At 47.8% G+C, this 21,080-nt stretch overlaps 1 protein-coding gene across 1 annotated transcript in view; it reads left to right on the top strand.

Annotated features, from left to right (window-relative positions):
• Nucleotides 1-21,080, top strand: part of LOC138265097 (alpha-1,4-N-acetylglucosaminyltransferase-like) — a gene marked incomplete at its 5' end in the record, with an annotated part of 650,822 nt that overhangs the window by 234,951 nt on the left and 394,791 nt on the right. The window contains one exon of the mRNA XM_069212637.1: nucleotides 18,823-18,891. Coding sequence (XP_069068738.1) covers nucleotides 18,823-18,891 — 69 coding nt within the window. The remainder of the gene's footprint in view (nucleotides 1-18,822; nucleotides 18,892-21,080) is intronic.

Raw genomic sequence — 21,080 nt, 5'->3', positions numbered from 1 at the left:
TGTGAAGATGTGAGAGGTGGATTTAAAGAGAAGTTCTTGAACTGGTAATGGCTGTTGGCTACTGTAAATGTTAGACATTTCCTGTGTTTTGGGTGAATTGGGATTTGGAAATATGCATCCTGGAGATTGAGGGTTGTCATATAGTCCCCTTGATTGAGGAGTTGGAGTATGTCCAGCATCGTTACCATGCATAAATACAGTTTTTTTAGATAGATGTTGAGGTTTCTCAGATCTAGAATTGGTCTCCATTCCCTTAACTTTTGATGACCAAGAAGAAACAGGAATAGAAACCTTTTCCTTTTGTGCTGCAGGAACCCTCTTGATAACCCCTTTTTTGAGCATGGTTTTGACCTCCAACTTGAGAAGTCCCAGATGATTTGGGATTAATGGTTGAGAAAGGGTTGGAGGTGGTGTTTGGAAAAACTCTAACATATGGATGTAATGTACCATTCAAAAACCATTGGTCTGTTGATATTTATTTCAAGGTTTGGAACTTTTCCATCTAGACTTGATAGAGAAAGAAGGGGAGCACCCAGAGCCTTTAGTTGGTCACTGATGATGACCTGTGTCCTTTCCTTGGTGTCAAGATTTTCCCCTTGGCTGGGGTTTATTATAGGCAACTTGAGGTGGTTGTTGCTGCTGATACTGAGGATGAACCTGGTGTGAGTTTGAGGTGTAAGAGGACTAATGATTCTGCTGCTAACCACCCATATCTGATGGAAGACCTCTTCCCCTAACACTCAGAAAGGACACTTTTCTGTACTGGAGTGTCTCTAATGACTTAGCCGTGTCTGTCTTTATGACCTGGAGGGCATCATCAGTATACTTGCCAAAGAGGGCTTCGCCATCATCAGGCATGTCCAGGATTTTATTTTGGACCTCCGGTCTAAATGAGGAGGCCTTAAGACAGCCTTGCCTCCTTAATACTGCTGCTCTTGCCAGCTGTTGGAAAGTATTAGTAGCAATATCCATGGTGCAATCAATAACTTCCACCAATGCACCTTCACCCTCTTGCAGGATCTTCTTAGTTTCTGTCTTTGCATCCTCTGGAAGCTTGTCTAGGAACGGTGCGATACCAGACCACATTTGGTGATCGTTATGCCTGAAAACCACTTAAGAGTTTGCTGCTCTCATAGTAAGTGCTGACATGGACGAAAACCACTTGCCTATGGTGTCAAGTCTCCTACATTCTTTGTCCAGAGGTGGAGGAATCGGTGCTGGTGGATTTCTGGATCTGCACTGTGCTGCATGTGTGATCACCACATCTGGTTTAGGATGTCTAGTGAGGCATAGAGGAGCCTATATTTTATATCTAGACACATTAGTACAACTGATGTGGCAACTGTATCTGGATTCTTTGTTACTTTGATGCCCTCTTCCCATATATAATCGATAATGGGCATAGCCCTAAGGCTTTTTCAAAATGGCTCCTTGAAGTCATAGAGGAAGCGGTCAATTTGCTTTGGTGACATAGGTAGTTCAAATTGTCTTGCTGCTCTCTACACTTAATTATGGAATTCCCCAATGTCTTCTGGAGGGGAATCCAGAACATATAATATTCAATAGAAAATATTCTCATTCCAAGTGAGCCTCCCAAAATGTACCTTCTGCCCTGTCACCATCAGAAGACATGGGATCTTGGAGAAGAGCTTTCTGTGGAGTCTATTTCATCAAAGTATATATTAGTAGCGGCCTTGGAGCTTGTGGGACGGATGGCTGTATTAATTTATTATTTATTTATTTTTTATTTTTGTAGAGCAAACCACTCATCCCCAGGGGGATAGCACTGCACTGAAATCGCTGAGAGCTAGAAGTACAAGTCACATTTTATAGAGGATAGGGTTGATAAAGAAGGTAAAAAAATAGTCTGGAAAAATCCAGGTTTATAACCTTTTTGTTCTGAAGGTTATGTGGTCCTCCAAAAGTCGGATGTCATGGGGCAATAAATTCCATTGGTCTGCTGCTAAGTACGAAAAAGAGCTGCCACCTGACCATACTTTTTAATCTCAACTTTTTTAGCTAATGCTATATTATGAGATTTCAGATAACAGGAAGGTTTGTAACATTCGTGTTTGGACAGTATAATCACTGAGCCAGAGTTATCTAGTGCCTTATGTGCATGGCAGAGAATTTTGAACCATGCTCGCTTGAGCATTGGCAGCACAAGTAACGTTTTTAGACATGCTGAGGCTGAGCTGAATTTATCTCAGTTGCAAATAAATATGGCTGCTACATATTGAATTACCTGGAGGAGGGAGAACAGATGATCCACCATATCTACATAAACGGAATTCCTGTAGTCCAAACGACTTGTAATCAGAGCCTGTACCATGGTTCTGCACAAATCCATAGGAATTCAGTGAAAGAGTTTCCTCAATACTTTAGGTATGCCAAAGCATTCACTACAAGTAGCATTAACTTGCTCTCGCATCATTAGGGAGTTATCCTTCCAAATACCCATGTTTTTTGCTTCATTCGTAGGCTTGGAGGCTGAACCAATGGCGGTAGGCCACCAAGAGGACTTACAGATCAATTTCAGGCAATGTGCCCTCATCCAGCTTGAACCCTCTGTTAAACAATTAGAGGAGTTCTCCCTGGTTTCCTGGTGTTTGGCTCCTAACGAAATTACCAATTCGGGATCATCCACATAGTAACAGATTTTGAAGCCCCATTTCTTGATACTTTTTGCAATAGATTAAACATAATCATTAAAGAATGTGGGGCTCAAAGAGGAGCTTTGAGGAACTCCACATTTAGAGGTACATGGAGGAGACATAAAGGTGTGAGCTGTACTGATTGACTTCTCTCATGCAGGAAGGATCTAAAACCATTTTAGGGCTTTTGAGTGGATCCCTATCTCAAACAAACTCTTTATCAGTAAGGAGATTTTGCCGGAAGTGTGTGAAGTGGTGGGCTATGTTGTTAAAAGATGCCTTCTCTAGTCACACAACATAAATTTCACATCAGACACCAAAGAAGAGGGAAGGTATACACATTATTTTTTATATTGTTGAGGATATTGCTCCCAAGGAGCATACTAGTCTTGTTCATAATATTCACCCTCCTTGTAGTCATCTTCCTGATACTTCACGTGTAACTCCGATGTGCTGTGAGCCACACCGAAGGAAACCACCATCATCAAAGTAATTGTCCTCTAATAGATGTGCAGATAGTAATAGCAACCCCTTGCTTGCAGATGTTTGAGCAGGCATCAGGTGTTTGGATTTTTCTTGTCTCTGTAAATTTTCAGACATTTTTCCTGTCGTCGAGAAGGCAGTCAACGAGAATGTCCTGAATGGGGGCTTGTTTGTCACCTCTGTTGAAGGTGTTGTTATCAACAGAATAGCAGCTGTCTTTGTCAACGGGAGTGCTGCCGTCAACGGAAGTGTTGATTGCGGTTTTGTCACCAATAGGAGCCCCATTGTGGATGTTGTTGGCAGCGAGATGGATGTTATCTTCAGTGTCGCTGTTCTAGGTGATTGACACATCAACGATGAGGTTGTTGTTGAGAATGTAGATGCTGTTGTCCATGTAGAAATGGTAGTGGTTGTAGCTGTTGTTGACACCACAATGAAAGTCTTTGTCAAAAATAGTTGTGTTGATTTTCTCATTGACAATGAGTAACTCATCAATGGCATGGATGAAGGTTTTTTTTAATAGTATCTTATCTGTGGTGGAGGTGTTGGTAGCTCAGATATTGCCTTTGAAGGTGTTTTTGAGGAGAAAAAAAGACTGCCTTTTCTCCTTTTGTTCTAAAGAGGTAATCTGGATGATATACGTTCTCTGTGGGAACCTTGAGAGGATCTTCTTGAGGACTTCTGTGGTGGCTCCAGAGACGACTTCATATGGACAGAGACTCTCTCCCTCTTGTGTGACCATCTAGAGGAAGATGAGGAATCCTCACTGTCACTGTCCGAGATAGGTTCCTTCATGGTCTTGTGCTTTTGGAGCCATAACAATAGCCTCCCTTCACCATCCTTCAGAGTCTTTGTAGGGACGGTCCTACAAATCTTACAATCCTTAACTTTATTTGATAGGTGAAGGCAGTAAATACATTCATGGTGAAGATCATTAGAGTAAAGCCTCTTTACCCACAGGTAGCACAGTCTTTGAAAATGCTCTCTTTTGCTTTTTCTGACTTGATGAAATCAGATTTTTAAGCAGGACAAACACAAATATACAGGAATAAGAATACCTCTGTATATATCTGAAAAGATATAGGGGTTCATTACAACCCTGGCGGACGGTGTTGAAGCTGTGGTAATACCGGAAACAGGCCAGCAATTTTTTTTTTTAATTATGACCATGGCGGAAACTGCCAACATAGACAGCCACTTTAACACTCCGGCAGCCACGGCGGTACAGACAAGCAGCGCGGCGGTCACCGCCAACGGACAGGCGGAAGACAATGTACCGCCCATAGTATCACAACCCACCAATCTGCCACCTTTTCCGGGGCGGATTCACTGTGGATAAAAACACGGGGGAAACAGCTTTTGCAATGGGAAAACGCTCACCTTAACACACTCCACGAGGAAGGAAGCCACCATGGAGACGGAACTACAAATACTCCCTGCCCTTGTCCTCCTGCTCGTCTACGAACACCAGCAACGGCGTCGCCGAAGACAACGGTGAGTACTGCACCTACGACATAGGGGAGGCAAAAGTCAGGGACACACACACGCAACACCCCCACCCCGACCCTCGCACATTACAACACACACACCAATGCATTTCCAAACATCACAGTAACAACCCACAACCCCCCCGGAAGAATGCAAAGACTAAAGGAAATCAGTTCAAACATTGTAATGTATCAACACACTGTAACCAAATATATACAGATATATATACACATTATAGAATTTATACATTACGATTAGTAGTGCAGGTATGCACATATCAATGTCCGTGGACCACTGGGCCCACAAAGCATGGGCGACGCCCACACTAGATACCTGTCCACAAACGGAGAGAACACTGCAGGGGCATCCGATAGAAATACAACAGGCACCTCAGGGGGAAGGGAAGGGGTGGCACCTCAGCCGGATTACAGCACCACGCCAGATCCACAACGGGGCTCCATGCCCATTGATGTATCCTGGGGAGTGCAAAGCCACAGTCTCTCAAGTCTCTACAGTGGGTGGGTTGCCCACTGTTACATCCTCGGGAGTGCAAAGCCACAGTCTCTCAAGTCTCTACAGTGGGTGGTTTGCCCGCTGTTACATCCTGGGGAGTGCAAAGCCACAGTCTCTCAAGTCTCTACAGTGGGTGGTTTGCCCGCTGTTACATCCTGGGGAGTGCAAAGCCACCGTCTCTCAAATCTCTACAGTGGGTGGTTTGCCCACTGTTACATCCTGGGGAGTGCAAAGCCACAGTCTCTCAAGTCTCTACAGTGGGTGGTTTGCCCACTGTTACATCCTGGGGAGTGCAAAGCCACAGTCTCCCAAGTCTCTACAGTGGGTGGTTTGCCCACTGTTACACCATGGGGAGTGCAAAGCCACAGTCTCTCAAGTCGATAACATTCTCCACTGGTTCTGGAGGGGGACTGGTGCCCAGAGTGCTTCATCCTGTGCAGGACTGAGGTAGTGGATGCATGTCTCCACTGGTTCTGGAGGGGGACTTGTGCCCAGAGTGCTTCATCCTGTGCAGGACTGAGGTAGTGGATGTATGTCTCCACTGGTTCTGGAGGGGGACTGGTGCCCAGAGTGCTTCATCCTGCCAAGGACAGAGGTAGTGGATGCATGTCTCCACTGGTTCTGGAGGGGGACTGGTGCCCAGAGTGCTTCATCCTGCCAAGGACAAAGGTAGTGGATGCATGTCTCCACTGGTTCTGGAGGGGGACTGGTGCCCAGAGTGCATCACGCTCCCCATGACGGTCCCAGTTCCGTCACTGTCCCAGCTGCACATGGCCTAACGATGCATGACTTTGCAGTCTCTGACCTGTTCAGCGGTGCTTTGCCATGGCTGTCTTTGCCCTGTTCAGCAGTGCTTTGCCATGGCGGTGTTTGCCCTGTTCATCGGTGCTTGACTTTGCAGTCTCTGACCTGTTCAGCGGTGCTTTTCCATGGCAGTCTTTGCCCTGTTCAGCGGTGCTTTGACATTGCGGTCTTTGCCCTGTTCAGCGGTGCTTGACTTTGCAGTCTCTGACCTGTTAAGCGGTGCTTTGCCATGGCGGTCTTTGCCCTGTTCAGCGGTGCTTTGCCATGGCGGTCTTTGCCCTGGTCAGCGGTGCTTGACTTTGCAGTCTCTGACCTGTTCAGCGGTGCTTTGCCATGGCGGTCTTTGACCTGTTCAGTGGTGCTTGACTTTGCAGTCTCTGACCTGTTCAGCAGTGCTTTGCCATGGCTGTCTTTGCCCTGTTCAGCGGTGCTTTGCCATGGCGGTCTTTGCCCTGTTCAGCGGTGCTTGACTTTGCAGTCTCTGACCTGTTCAGCGGTGCTTTGCCATGGCGGTCTTTGCCCTGTTCAGCGGTGCTTTGCCATGGCGGTCTTTGCCCTGTTCAGCGGTGCTTGACTTTGCTGTCTCTAACCTGTGCATTGGTGTGTGGCATGACGGTCCCTCAGTGCCCAGCAGGGCTGTGGCTGCCCGGGCCCTCCAGGGCACTGACGCTGGCGGTGGTCTCCAGACCAGTGATGATACTGGTGCCGTCCAGGGCGCTGACTCTGGCGGTGGTCTCCGGACCAGTGATGATACTGGTGGCCTCCAGGGCGAGGACTCTGGCGGTGGTCTCCGGACCAGTGACAATACTGGTGCCCTCCAGGGCACTGACTCTGGCAGTGGTCTCCGGACCAGTGACGATACTGGTGCCCTCCAGGGCACTGACTCTGGCAGTGGTCTCCGGACCAGTAACGATACTGGTGCCCTCCAGGGCACAGACTCTGGCGGTGGTCTCCGGACCAGTGACGATAGTGCTGGCGGTGGCGTCCTGGCCAACGGGGAGGATGGCGGCCTTCCCCACTGTGCTGCTCCTACCAGACTTTGAAGACTTCTTCTGTCCCTTCACCACCTTGGGAGGAGTCACAGCTGACTTGGCCCTTCCCCCGGGACCCTTGTGAGCAGTTTTGCCGGCAGGAGTCTTCATCCCCCTCCCGTCTGGCACTGTCCAACTTAAGGTGCTTTACAGGGGGTGGACTGGCAGTGCTTTGGCTCCGTGTGACACTGCCTGCCCTGGTGGCCGGTGCACTCCACAGACCTCTAGCACGCACCACTGGTACCGGACTTTTTTTGGCTGAGGTGCTACTACGGGACCTATGAATTGGAGGGGTGGGGGTGGTGGGCCAGAGGTCAACATTGCTCAGAATAAGTTTCTGACGAAGACTGGGATGGGTAGCTGGAGGGTGTCTGGGAGTGGAGGAAGAGGAGGTGGTTGTAGGATGTGCAACTTTAGGTGATTTGGGTGCAGGTGCAGGTACTAGAGGCTGTCGTGAGGTGGATGGATGTTGGGTGTGTGGGTGCCCGCGTTTGTGTACTTTGGGAGGGGGCGTCACAGACACACTGGAAGTGGACACAGGGGACGTGTAAATGGTAGTGGGGGTGGTGAGTGCAGGTGAGCGGGGTGTGGTGCTGGGTGTTCTGGTGCGAGTCCTAGTGCCTGTAGATGTAGTGCATGCAGGTGAGAGTGTAGACGACACTGGGAGTGATGAGGGAAACGACGAGGAGGGGGACACAGTGGAGGCAGTGGATGTTGTTGCGTCTGTATGTGGGTGATGCTTGTGTGAGTGTCTGTGGGTTGTGTGGTGCCTATGTTTGCCTGAGCTACTTTTGTGTGTTGAGGTGTGTGCTTGGGATAGGCTGGGGTACAGGGGATTGGGTCTGGGTGGAGGAAGTTGGAGGGGGGAGGCTAGACACAGGGACAATGGCTGCCATCAGTGCTGATGCCAGAGATTGCATGGTTTGATGATGGGCAGCCAGACCAGAATGAATGCCCTCCAGGAATGCATTAGTGTGTTGCAACTCCTTTTCTACACCCTGGATGGCATTCACAATGGTCGACTGCTCAACAGTGAGTGACCTAAGGAGGTCAATGGCCTCCTCACTGAGGGCAGCAGGGGTGACTGGGGCAGGGGCTGAGGTGCCTGGGGCGAAGGTGATGCCCACCCTCCTGGGTGAGCGGGCACGGAGCGAAGGCTGAGGGGCTGCTGGGAGGGCGGTGCTGGTAGGGGGGGTGGCGGCTGTACCTGTAGAAGTGGGGGGCACAGATGGTGCCACCACCACAAGGGAGCTCCCATCGGAGGAGGAGTCCGTGTCGCCGGTTGCTGATCCGATGACCCACGTGAAGCTCCCCTCGCCCTCCGTCCCACTGGTGTATTCAGAGTCCGTGGTGTGGCCCTCCATGGCCATGTGGGATGCAGCTCCCTCGTGCTCCGGTGCCACTGTACCTCCGCCTGATGATGCTGATGCACAAAAGAACAGGGAGAGCAGAAAAAGGGGGGACGACAGAAGAAAGACAGGTTGAGTGCATGGCGTACCGCTGCCTTTGGCGGACAATACAGACACAGCAGCCCCCTTCACTACGCCGTGCTCTTGGCCTCTACAGATGCAATTCCTGGGATTTGGCCTACATGGCTATAGGTGTCATCTGCCCACATAGATGACACAGGGGCATGTCTACCTGTACTTGGCACTCTACAGAGGTGGAGTGGCACATGGCCTGCATTAGGGAGGGGCCAGCCTATGGAACTCGCCCTGGCCTAGGGAAACCCACAGCCCTCCTCCCCCACCCACACTCCTCCACTGCGCGCAAAGTCCGCAGAATGAGAGTGTACTCACCCCCTTGTGTCTGCTGTGATGCCCTCAAGCGCCCATCCAACTCCGGGTAGGCCACCATGAGGATTCGGAACATCGGGCGGTCATGGTTCGACGGGCACCCCTCCCACGTTGGGAGGCCATCCTAGCTGAGCCTCCGCCGTCTTCTTGCTCCAGCAGTGAATGTCCTCCCATCTTTTCCGGCAGTGGGTGCCCCATCTCTGGTGGACCCACAGGGTCCGGATGTCCTTGGCGATGGCATGCCAAATGTTCTTCTTCTGGTGGGCGCTGACCTACATGACATGTACAGGGGAAGAATTACCAACTGCACCGTCGAACTGAGTGGCCCACATCCCTACCCTTGCCATGTGGCACATGCATTCACAGTCCTACATGCTCGCAGAACCCTGCCCCCTTCCATCTTACAACAAGCCCTCTCCACACAGGCATAGCCCATACAACCTGCTCCCTGTGTACTTACCTGTTGGTCTGGAGGACCGTAGAGTAGCATGTACTGGGGAGGACCCCATCCACGAGCTTCTCCAACTCCGGTATCGAGTGATAGAACAGATAGAAAATGGTGGTCACGTCCGCGGTGGTGACGTCCGCGGCGGTGCGTATCATTACCACTGGCGCACTACCGCTTACCGCAACGGTGTACAACTCCAGCGCAGTTACCTCACATCCCATTGTCCCAGTTTAGAGGTCAGGCAGCCGCCATTTCAGGGGCCCACATGGCTTCATTTACTACTGCGTCACACATACCTAGGCCTACACTCAACACACATACAGCAAAGAATTTGTATTTGGTGTCATGTTCTGTGTAGCTGTGGGTACATACCTGAGATTTTGTTGACTCTGTGGTCGCTGTTGTCCTTCTTAGGCACCGTCAGCTGGGACATGTGAGGAGATGGCGGAATCCTCCGGTGTACCGACCGCTGGTGGACCTGTTAACAATGGAGGAGCGACATTTGATCATCACCTACAGGTTTGATCGTGCCACAATCCAGGAACTGTGTACCCAGTTGGAGCCAGACCTGATGTTACCAATCCGCCAACCCACAGTAATCCCCCCTGAAGTGCAGGTGCTGTCAGTGCTCTATTTCCTTGCAAGTGGGTCATTTCAAACAACAGTGGCCATGGCATCAGGGATGTCCCAGCCTATGTTTTCCAACGTGTTGTCCAGAGTGTTGTCTGCCCTGCTGAAACACATGCGGAGCTACATCGTTTTCCCTCAGGTGGAGGATTTGGCTACAGTGAAAGGTGACTTCTATGCCCTTGGACATATCCCCAACATCATAGGTGCCATTGATGGAACCCATGTGGCTTTGGTCCCCCCCACAGGAGTGAACAGGTGTACAGGAACTGGAAGAGTTATCATTCCATGAATGTACAGATGGTATGTTTGGCAGACCAGTGCATCTCCCAGGTAAATGCAATGTTCCCTGGCTCAGTGCATGATGCCTACATCGTGCGGAATAGCAGCATCCCTTATGTGATGGGTCAACTCCAGAGGCACCGAGTGTGGCTATTAGGGGACTCTGGTTACCCCAACCTGTCATGGCTACTGACCCCATTGAGGAATCCCAGGACCAGGGCAGAGGAACGCTACAATGAGGCCCATGGGAGGACTAGGAGGGTGATCGAACGCACCTTCGGCCTCCTGAAGGCCAGGTTCAGGTGCCTGCATATGACAGGTGGTTCCCTATTCTACTCACCAAAGAAGGTGTGCCAGATCATCATCGCCTGCTCGATGCTTCACAATCTTGCTTTGCGACGCCAGGTGCCTTTTCTGCAGGAGGATGGTCCAGATGACGGTGTTGTGGCAGCTGTGGAGCCTGTGGACAGTGATGAGGAGGAAGCTGAGGAAGAAGACATTGACAACAGGGAGTCAGTCATACAGCAATATTTCCAGTGACACACAGGTGAGAACATTTGTTTACTATTATATTCACTTTCACACTTCTACCTCGATCTTGTCTGTCAATTTGAATCAGTATTGGGTAACTGAGTTGTACATTTCTATTACGGTTTCACAGGTGTGGTTACCAACGTGTGTCATCTGTTTGCTTCCTTCATGGACTTGTGATGTGTGACATAGGTATGTTGACATTAAATTTCAAACGGATTTTGTCATAGTCATAGCTAATACACATTTTCAAAATGACAGACTGACTCCAGATTGTTTTGTGCTTCAAGGATGTTTATTTAAGTGCTCAAAAATGGAGGGGGGTGGGAAAATGGTGATGGGTGATGGTGGAGGAATGTCCATGGCAGAGTCCAGTCTATTCGTCTCACAGGTGCTTTGCCCGTATGGACATAGGAAGTGGAGCTGGGCAGTTCCAATCTGGACAGGGTAACAAAGTGGGACAGTGGGATGACAATCAGGGTGGTCTCATTTCCTTGCGGGGGTCTTGCCATCTTGCTCTGTCCTGTTCCTGGATCTCAGGGCCCGCTTGCGGGGTGGTTCTCCGTCTGCAGGGGGTGGGGTGCTGGTGTGGTGGTCCTGTGGTGGGGCGTCCTGTCCACTAGCGCCGGCGGAGGTGGTGGGCAGTTCATCGTCCAGGCTAGTGTCAGGGGCCCCTTGGAGTGCCACGGTGTCCCTCATGGTCTTTTGTATGTCCTTCAGCACCCCTACGATGTTGCCCAGGGCGGAGCTGATGGTTCTGAGCTCCTCCCTGAACCCCAAATACTGTTCGTCCTGCATGTGCTGGGTCTTCTGAAACTTGTCCAGGACCGTAGCCATCGTCTCCTGGGAGTGGTGGTATGCTCCCATGATGGAGGATAGGGCCTCGTGGAGAGTGGGTTCCCTTGGCCTGTCCGCCCCCTGTTGCACAGCAGCCCTCGCAGTTCCCCTGTGTTCCTGTGCCTCCGTCCCCTGGACCGTGTGCCCACTACCACTGCCCTCAGGTCCCTGTTGTTGTTGGGGTGGTGGGTTATCCTGGGTTCCCTGTAGTGGTGGACACACAGCTGATTGACGTGTCCTGGGTACGGAGGTATGGGCCCGCTGGGTGGGTGCTGTGCTGGTGTTACCAGAGGGTGGAAGGTCAATGTTGGGCTGTGCCTCTGCAAGGGGAACCGACTGTCCCGAGGCCCACAATGGTCCGGGCTGGTCATCAGGATCCAGTTGGCCAGAGCTGCTGTCATCACTGTGGGCCTCTTCTGTGGGTGGAGTGGAGATGTCTGGACCCTACTGTCTGGTGATGTTCCGTAGTGGTCCTGCAGGGGTATAAGTGCATGATTATTGCATGTGTGTGTGTGTGTCATGGTGTGCAATGGGTGGGTGTGCGTGTACCCCAGTGCAAGCATTCCTGTGTGGGGGCTTGTGTGATGATGGTTGGGGGGTGTTATGGGTATGTGCAGTGAGCATGCTTTAGTGAGGGGTGACCATGCTTAGTTGTGTCATGCAGGGCTTGGTGTTGGGATGGGTGGTTTGTGTTATTAGTACATTAGTGAGGAGTTGGAGTGATAGGTGAGGGGGTGAGGGTGTGGGTGTGTGATAGCATGCAGGTAGGTGGGGGATATGATAGTTAAGATTTGACTTACCAGTGTCCATTCCTCCACCGACTCCTCCGAGGCCCTCTGGATGCATGATGGTCAAGACCTGCTCCTCCCATGTTGTTAGTTGTGGGGTAGGACGTGGGGGTCCGCCGCCAGTCCGCTGAATCGCGATGTTGTGCCTGGAGACCGCAGAACGCACCTTCCCCGTAGGTTGTTCCACCTTTTCCTGATGTCCTCCCGAATTCTTGGATGCTGTCCCACAGCGTTGACCCTGTCCTCGATTCTGCGCCATAGCTCCATCTTCCTGGCTATGGAGGTGTGCTGCACCTGTGATCCAAATAGCTGTGGCTCTACCCTGATGATTTCCTGCACCATAACCCTGAGCTCCTCCTCGGAAAACCTGGGGTGTCTTTGGCGTGACATTGGGTGTTGTAGGTGATGTGTGGGGTGGTGTATGTGGTGATGAGTGGGGTGATGTGTAGTGGTGTGTGGTGTTTTGTGCGTGGAATGTTGTATGGGTGATGGTGTTGTTGCCTCTGTGTGGTGGGGTTCTCTATTGCTGTGCTCTCTGTCTGTCGCCTTCGTCGCTGATTTTGGGTCATAGGGGTTTGTGGGTGATGTGGGTGTGTGTTTTATATAGTATTGATTGTGTGGGAGTGGTGTTTGTATGTGTATCAGGTGTGTGTATTTCGAATTGTCCAATGTGGCAGTGTTTTGGAGAAGTGTATGTATTTTGAGTGCGGCGGTGTGTACCGCCAATGGAATACCGCGGTTGAAAGACCGCCACGTGGATTCGTGGGTCGTGATAGCATGGGCTTGTTTCTGTTGGCGTGACGGTGGAGGTTTTGTTTTCGCCAGTTTAACTCTGACCTTGTGGTCCTTGTGGCGGACTTGTGTGGGTGTCTGAATTTCGGCGGATTCCGAGATGTGTTTCATAATAGCTGTGGCGGAATTCCGCGGCCGCGGCGGTGTTTTGGCGGTCTTGTGCACGGCAGTAAGCGGCTTTTACCACCAATGTTGTAATGACCCCCATAATTTCCAATTTTTGTGTCGAATAAGTCTGCGTCATGTAAATCTAAGCAAAGCTCATTGGAGACTCCCTTAAATGATATGCCATAGAAAAGCTGAAGGACTGAAGCTTCTCGCAGAAGTGTTCTACAGGGTGGTGCAACTGATTGGTTAAACCTTAAGCGTAGACATTTTTTAAGTAATGACTATGGTATGTTATTAAACTGAAAGGCTTAGAGCCTGTTATGGTCTATGTCTATCATTACATTGCTTTTTTTAAGGTACCTGGCACTTCCATCTTGACAATGGGCAATGATTCAAGCATGTGAATTTATGAAAGTTCCAGTACTGGTGTAATCTTAAAACTATGCCTGAACACACATAGGGGGTCATTCTGACCCCCGCCGGCGGCGGTCGCCGCCCGTTTGGCGGGAACCGCCAGAAGACCGTACTCCGGTCAAAAGACTGCGGCGGTCATTCAGACTTTCCCGCTGGGCTGGTGGGCGACTGGCGGGCGACCGCCAAAAGGCCGCCCGCCCGCCCGCCCAGCGGGAAAGCACCAGCAACGAGGAAGCCGGCTCCGAATGGAGCCGGCGGAGTTGCTGGTGAGCGACGGGTGCAGTTGCACCCGTCGCGATTTTCAGTGTCGGCCAAGCAGACACTGAAAATCTTAGTGGGGCCCTGTTAGGGGGCCCCTGCAGTGCCCATGCCATTGGCATGGGCACTGCAGGGGCCCCCAGAGGCCCCAAGACACCCGTTACCGCCATCCTGTTCCTGGCGGTGCAAACCGCCAGGAACAGGATGGCGGTAAGGGGGTCGGAATCCCCATGGCAGCACTGCAAGCAGCGCCGCCGTGGAGGATTCCCTGGGGCAGCGGGAAACCGGCGGGACACCGCCGGTTTCCCGTATCTGACCGCGGCTGTACCGCCGCGGTCAGAATGCCCACGGAAGCACCGCCAGCCTGTTGGCGGTGCTTCCTCCAACCCCGGCCCTGGCGGTCCATGACCGCCAGGGTCGGAATGACCCCCAAAATCCCTAACCACCCGACAAGATAAAATACTTCCCAAAAATTAAAACACTGACTACCCATAAACCAGGGCATAGTCAATCCCTCACTTTAGCAGCTACAGTGGTGGTTCTTGATAGACCTCTTATGCCTGCAACTCAGCAGAAAAAGGCACATAAATAATGTGAAAGGGTGGGTGTTTGAGTGAGTGAGTAAAAGGACAGATGGATGGGTGTGAATGAAATGGTGGCTTGGTGAGTGAAAGGGTGGATGGTAAAGAGATGGATGAAGGAGTGAAAGGATGGATGGAAGGATGGATGAATGAAAGAATGGACACATTAGTAAAAGAGAGGGTGGCTAAACGGATGAAGGGGTGAATTAATGGATAAGTGAAGGAATGGATGGATGAATGAAAGGAGGGTGAATAAATGGATAAATGAAAGGGTGGATAAACAATGGGAAAGAAAGGATAGATGAGTGAAGGAGTTGATGGGTGGATGGATGGATGGATGCATGGGTAGATGGCTAAGTGAACGAGTGGATGGATGAATAAATGGATGGATGGATAGATGGGTGAGTGAAAGGATGGATAGATAGAGCACGCTGTGGTGTCATGAACTCTCAACTTTAACAACTACAGCAGTGGTGAAGATCTTGATGGGTCTCTTCAGTGTGCTACTTGGCAGGCAAAGGTCAAAGAGTCAGTGAAAAGATGGATGGGTGTGTGAGTGAAAGGGTGAATTGATAGCTGAGTGACAGGATGGGTGGATGAGTAGATGATTGCAAGGAGGGATGAGTGAAAGAATGAATGGTTCAGTGATAGGGGTGGTGGATGAATGTATGGATTGATGGATGAGTGAGTGAAAGAATAGATGGATGGATAAGGGGAATAGTGCAAATGGGACATCCGCTGTGTTTGTGATAGAGTAACCACCTGCCAAACTCTAACCAGGCCTTTAATATTATGTGAATGCATTAGGGGTAACATACAGCAGTCCCATGCAGCCACTGTCTGCAACCCTTCGATACCAGTGACTATATTTACTGGGTGGAAGTTGTCCCTTAAGGGACAGATTTCTTCTTATGAAGGAATATTACATCCTTTCAGTTGTTGGTATTTGATCAATGGTTTGTGATGACAGCTGCTGTGGCATACCATTAATACTCTGCATTTCTATTTAAAAGAAGATGTTGCCCCTTTCTCACAACTTTTACTATTCGATCACAATGAGTAGCAAAGTGTAGTTTGCAAGCCTGAATGAAATTTCTGATTCACAGAGTACCTTTAAGACACTGTGACTTGCCACTTGCTATCGCCAGACCTTTAGTTTTGTAATTCGTGGGTTATACCACAGCAAAAAAGGCTTTGAATATCAGGCACTAACACCATTTTTATGCAAATTCTTTAAACTATAACAATTATGTTCAAAAATTAAAAAGCTATCTGAGAAATGTTACATATAATTAAAGAGCGCTTTCCATAAAAAAATGTAGGAGAAAATGGCTTTCATGAATCCATCCGTCCCCACATCTCCGCTCAAAAAAATTCAAGGAGGCCTGAAGTGGATCACTCTTTCAAAATATCTCAGGAGGTGCTTTGGGGACGTTTCAGACAAGATCACTCACTATTTTATTTAAGCCAGCGATTTAATGTCTTGTATAAGAGAAGTTACTTTATCAAATACTCAACTCTTCTATAACATTATAAATATTACTGTCTACTTCTTCACTGTGTACAATAACATATAAACTTTTGGTAATAAAAGAAATGTTTACTATCTACTTCTTCTCTGTGTACAATAAAATCTAACCTTTCTGGTAATAAAAGTTAGATATTTGGGTTTTATTTTATTTGTTTTTTAACACAGAGATGTTGGTATAATTTAACCTTTCTGCTTCCACAAAGTGCTAACGATGTGGTATCAGACTCTCCCTCCACCCACTCCCACCTGTCACAAACTGAACCTCCACTCTGTAGGTTAATGTGTTAGTTCTGCCCATGATAGAGCTCCACTGAGTTAGGTACTTCCTTTGAAGTAGGGTCTTGGTATAGTGTGGGTGAATGTTGATGTCACCAGCAAACAGTTAGTCATGTCTGAATCTAATATGGTGCCTCTGGTTGAAGTTTGTCGGTTGTTACATTTTATTGTCCAGCCATCTTAGGGTTAGTATTCAGTTGAAACCTACCTGCTGTTGTGGCATTCGACTCACTGATTCCCTTCCTGCTTAAGAGTGATCCAGCACAAGCCGCTAACTCACTCTCTGGGGTCCGATAAATCTTTCTTCCCCGTTCAGAGGGGTGGAGAGATAATGTTACCAGTTTATTCAAATCAATTACAGTGAAACTCAATAGTCACACCTTAAACCTCACAGTCCAAGTTGAAGTTTCAAAGGGCCTTATTACAGACTTGAAACCAAAGTTACATAAGTCAGTCTCAAAACCATAGTATAGATGTAGAAAATCACTACTGGAGAATTAAGCTATAACACAATATTAAATCAAAGCAACATATAAAAGACCAAGACTTCAATAGCAACAATGCAGAAAATCAGGAAATGTATGTGATGTCTGGATTCTAAAATTAAGTTCTCTTGCCTAACCACTGAATCTAGATCCAAAACTACTCTAATACTAAAAGATTCTGTTCAAGAGTGGTGCAGTGGCATGAAGCCACATAGAAAGTATGAGGTCTGTACCTCAAAAAGGTCCATTCTGATGAAGGGGCAAAGGGAATCTGAATTTGGGTGGCGGTAAGGTGGCGCTGCTACCACCAGCAGTGCCACACCAGTAGACTGCCGCCAGCCGTATTATGACAAATAATATGGCCTGGCAGTGTTCTGCTGGCGGGCGCTGCTGGAGGTAGCAGCGCCCCTTCCCATCTCCTGCCGGAGGACCCACTGGATCCAGGTAAGTCGGGTTTCCGACAGGGGAAGGTGGTAGGGGGTGTTGTGTGTGTGTGTGTGGGGGGGTGTGAATGTATGTGTGTGAGTGAATGCGGGTGTGTGTTGAGTGTTGAATGCGTGTGTGCATGTACAGACGTGTGAGTGCGTGTATGTTGTGAAATGTGAATGCATGTCTGAGCGTATGTTTGGAAGTGTGTGCAGATGTGTCTATGATTGGATGTAATCATGTGTGTATGTATGTGTGAATGAGTGTGTGTATGCGTGTGTGAAGGGAGAGCTTGGATGTTTGGGGGGTATGGAGATGTAGGGGGGTTGGGGGGCTATGGAGAGGTGGGGGGTTGGGGTAACTGGAGAGGTGGGGGGAGCCCCTATCAGTGACAGAGAAGGAATTCTCTGTCACTGATGTGGCCTACCGTCATGGTTTTCGTGGCGTTATGAACGCCACAAAAACCATGGGTGTAGGCGGGGTCATAATCCCGCTGGCGGCACAATGGTGGCTGCCGGGCTGGAGATGGATATCTCCAATCCAGCGGCTGTTACCGCCATGGTGGTCGGAGTGGTACATTGGCGGGTTGGCTTCAGCCACATTATCGCCACATCATCGCCGACCGCCGGGGTCGTAATGACCCCCATAATTCTTAGTTTTTCCAGGTGTGAGGACATCATTACCAAAACTCTGTTTGTAAAACAAAACCACAAATCAATTATAATTGCCACTTTAGTCTTCTGAAGCCTTCTGCACTCAACATTGATACACCCTCGCATTCAGGAATCTTAAAAGCTATAACTGCCAATGCCGGGATACTCCTTCTAGCTTGTAGTGCTTCTCTCAGACTCTCTTATCTCTTGTGCACAACCAGCTCCTCCAAGTGCACAATGAGCTCCTTGTTAGTTATGACACACCGCTCCTTGTTAGCTTTGGCACCTTCAAGATTAGCACACACAAAAAGAATGCCGCCTATACTTTCAGTTTAATATACTTTAAATGTTCAACTTTTTGAATATAAAATGATTATAAAGAATAACATTTCTAAAATACTATCACATAGATATTCTTGATTAAATGTGGCATACATGAAACATTAACTTCATTGTGCTCTTTTACTAATATATTTCAGTGCACTACCTTTAATAATTCGTTTTAGACATTGCAAACAAAATAACCACCTCTTCTTCTTGCAATTTAAGAGGCATAATGGTACAGCCATGTTATGCCCTTTCAGGAGGTCACACAAAGAGAAATACATCATTTAATCAGTCATGGACGTTGCAAGGGAGATTTCCTCTTTACTTGATCCTTTTGAATAGTTCTGTTTTGACGACTTTCTTTACTGGAGTTTATTGGGGGCCTAAAATAATCATCCCCTAGCTGGATGAAAAATTAGGAAAAATACCGTATCTTATTAAAATACATAAATAAATCACCAACATCTCACTCGACATGCTTTGCTCCAGCGCTCCAGGGGATAAAGTTTTCAAATAATTAACTCCACTGTGATCCTGTAAATGGTTTGTGAATCATTGCCTACCCTGTGTGTCAGGTAAACATAACCTAGTTCATATTAAACATCAGCATGGTCATTTTGTAGACTTGCCAGTTTCCAGAGCGTTTCGCGTGTCACTCATTAAATGGAATCGTGTCTTTTGCTATTTAGAACACTGGTGGACCAACGCTGAACCCCTTAAATCTGTCATTGGTGTGGAACTGTGGCGCTCATTTCAAGGTAAACCTCCTATAGTGTTTTTCAGCGTGTAATAGCTTTTCTTTGGGATATGATTGCACTACAGAATGACAGGGTGAAGTTTGAATCAATTTATCATTTGCAGTTGTGAATAGTTGTTGGTTCATTTTGATTCTCACACAAGGTCTAGAGGAAATGTGCTAAATGTTTTGTTTTGTCAGAGACGTATTCCAAATGTGTTCCAAGCAGCTTCTCGGTTTCCATGAGACTTTCCTTATACGGCCTTAATAAGTAAACAGTGCGGGTTCAGACATTTCACGAAAATAGTGTAGTCATCAACGTGAAACATGTTCTTGTTGGCAGAATAGTGTTTTTAACAGAGATATCTTAAGGATTTGGGGGGCCTTGGGCCAAACATATTTTGGGCGCCCTGGTACCACATTGGGTTTACTACTAACCTTTACGGCTCATTCATACTCCCTAAGACCAGCTCATAGACAGTTCCATCTATCGGCGCTGGAACATTTTCTGAGTGGGGGTGCTGTTATCAATGTGCCCTCAGTGAAGCCAAAGGGCTAGTGAAGAATCCGAGTGTCAGTCAAAGAACGAGTGTAGCAAATGAGCCACGTACTTTCAGAGAGTAATATGGGTGCAGCAGCATGTAGCGGGTGGGTAGTTTTAGAACACATTTTCACAACTGTGTGGTAGTGCACGGTCATTTATATAAATCATATTTTCGATTGAAATGGCCACTAAATTGCATCAGACGTGTAGTATTGTTAATAATGCTGTATGATGCACAAACAATAATACATGGAAATCGGTTTCAGAAAATACTTATAATTTCGCTAATGAACAAGTAAAGTGTCATGATTTGTTTGATCCTATTCAAATCTTTGTTTATATCCCCTTCAGAGTTTTGAGAAAAATGTGCCTCATTTATGATTTGATTGATGAGGATACATTTTCAAATATTTGTACAGTTCAAGTATACGTTTTTAAATGTTGTTCTGTTAGAAAAAATGTAACATACAACAATCTTTCCTTTCACACTATCTGAATTGCAGCAAGATTGTCAGACAGTTCACATTTCAAAATCTCTTATCTTTGCAGTCAGAAAAAGAAAACAACACTCTCCATGTTGATATTAAACAGCAGTTTCCAGAAGATAACGCCAGTGCTTAATTTGTAAATTAAGAGATGCCGGTGCTCAAAGCCCTTCTCTTAAACACGAGGCTGCTGTAATTAAATCTGCCAGCACTGAATACTGAGGCAGCCTAATCCTGAAGCCATCCCGGGCCTCTTCAATCCATTTTCGGCCACCCCTGCCCGTTCAGCTCATCCTGCAACTTTCTCCCTTTATGACCCTTTTTAGTTTTTCCTTCTTCCCTCTTTCACATATGTTTCTTTTGCTCGCAGCAAATGGTTGAGGCAGAAGAATAAGCCCTGGCCCTCACAAATAAGTGCCGGTGCTCAGCACTGGAAACAACAAGCACAAATTAAGCACTGGACAACGCCCTCTATTTGACTACTATTTTTGAACGCACCGCAAATAAGAGGAAACTGCTCATTCACATGAACTCTAGTATGTTTACTTTGCCGGTTCTAAAGCACCCCTTCACCCCCTACTTCAAACGCCTATGGTTTCATCTTACACAGATTACACTTTTCAATGTCAGTAGGGAGATGGAAAGCAATTAAATTAAAAAGCTGTGTTGATGTATTCAGGCTGTATTATTTTTACAAAGGGATCTGGATAACATACGAGGGCCCTTGGATTGTGGGGGCCCTGGGCAATTGTTCACTTTGCCAATGCTTTAAAACGTCTCTGGTCTTTAATAATATATTAGTATAACTGTTGATCACGACACATGATTTGTTGGTTATAAAGTTAGACAGCTACCTCATGTTCGGACCAGGTATTCCTGTTTTTTCAGGTGACAGCAACAGTCGATCACCACCCCTCCTTGGCTTTGAGTTCAACTAATTTAGCCTCAACAAATGCATTTCCATTTTTTTGGATTTTAATTTGTTATGTAACAGTCCCAAAAGTTTTCAACATTGTTTTTTTTGGCACATGCAAATGTATCAACAGTGTGTTTTTATCAATTAAAGAGATTTTTATAAACGTAGATCTAAGTTCGAGGATTCCGTAATTGGCATTTCTATATGCAAAAGGTTTACTGAAGAATTTTCATGCATGCAAAGTGACCAAAAGCAGAGCTTCGTCA

This window comes from Pleurodeles waltl, chromosome 11 (assembly GCF_031143425.1).
Source record: "Pleurodeles waltl isolate 20211129_DDA chromosome 11, aPleWal1.hap1.20221129, whole genome shotgun sequence".
NCBI classification, from domain to species: domain Eukaryota; kingdom Metazoa; phylum Chordata; class Amphibia; order Caudata; family Salamandridae; genus Pleurodeles; species Pleurodeles waltl.
The sequence above is the reverse complement of the archived record's forward strand: the minus strand, read 5'-3'. Positions and strand labels throughout refer to the sequence as shown.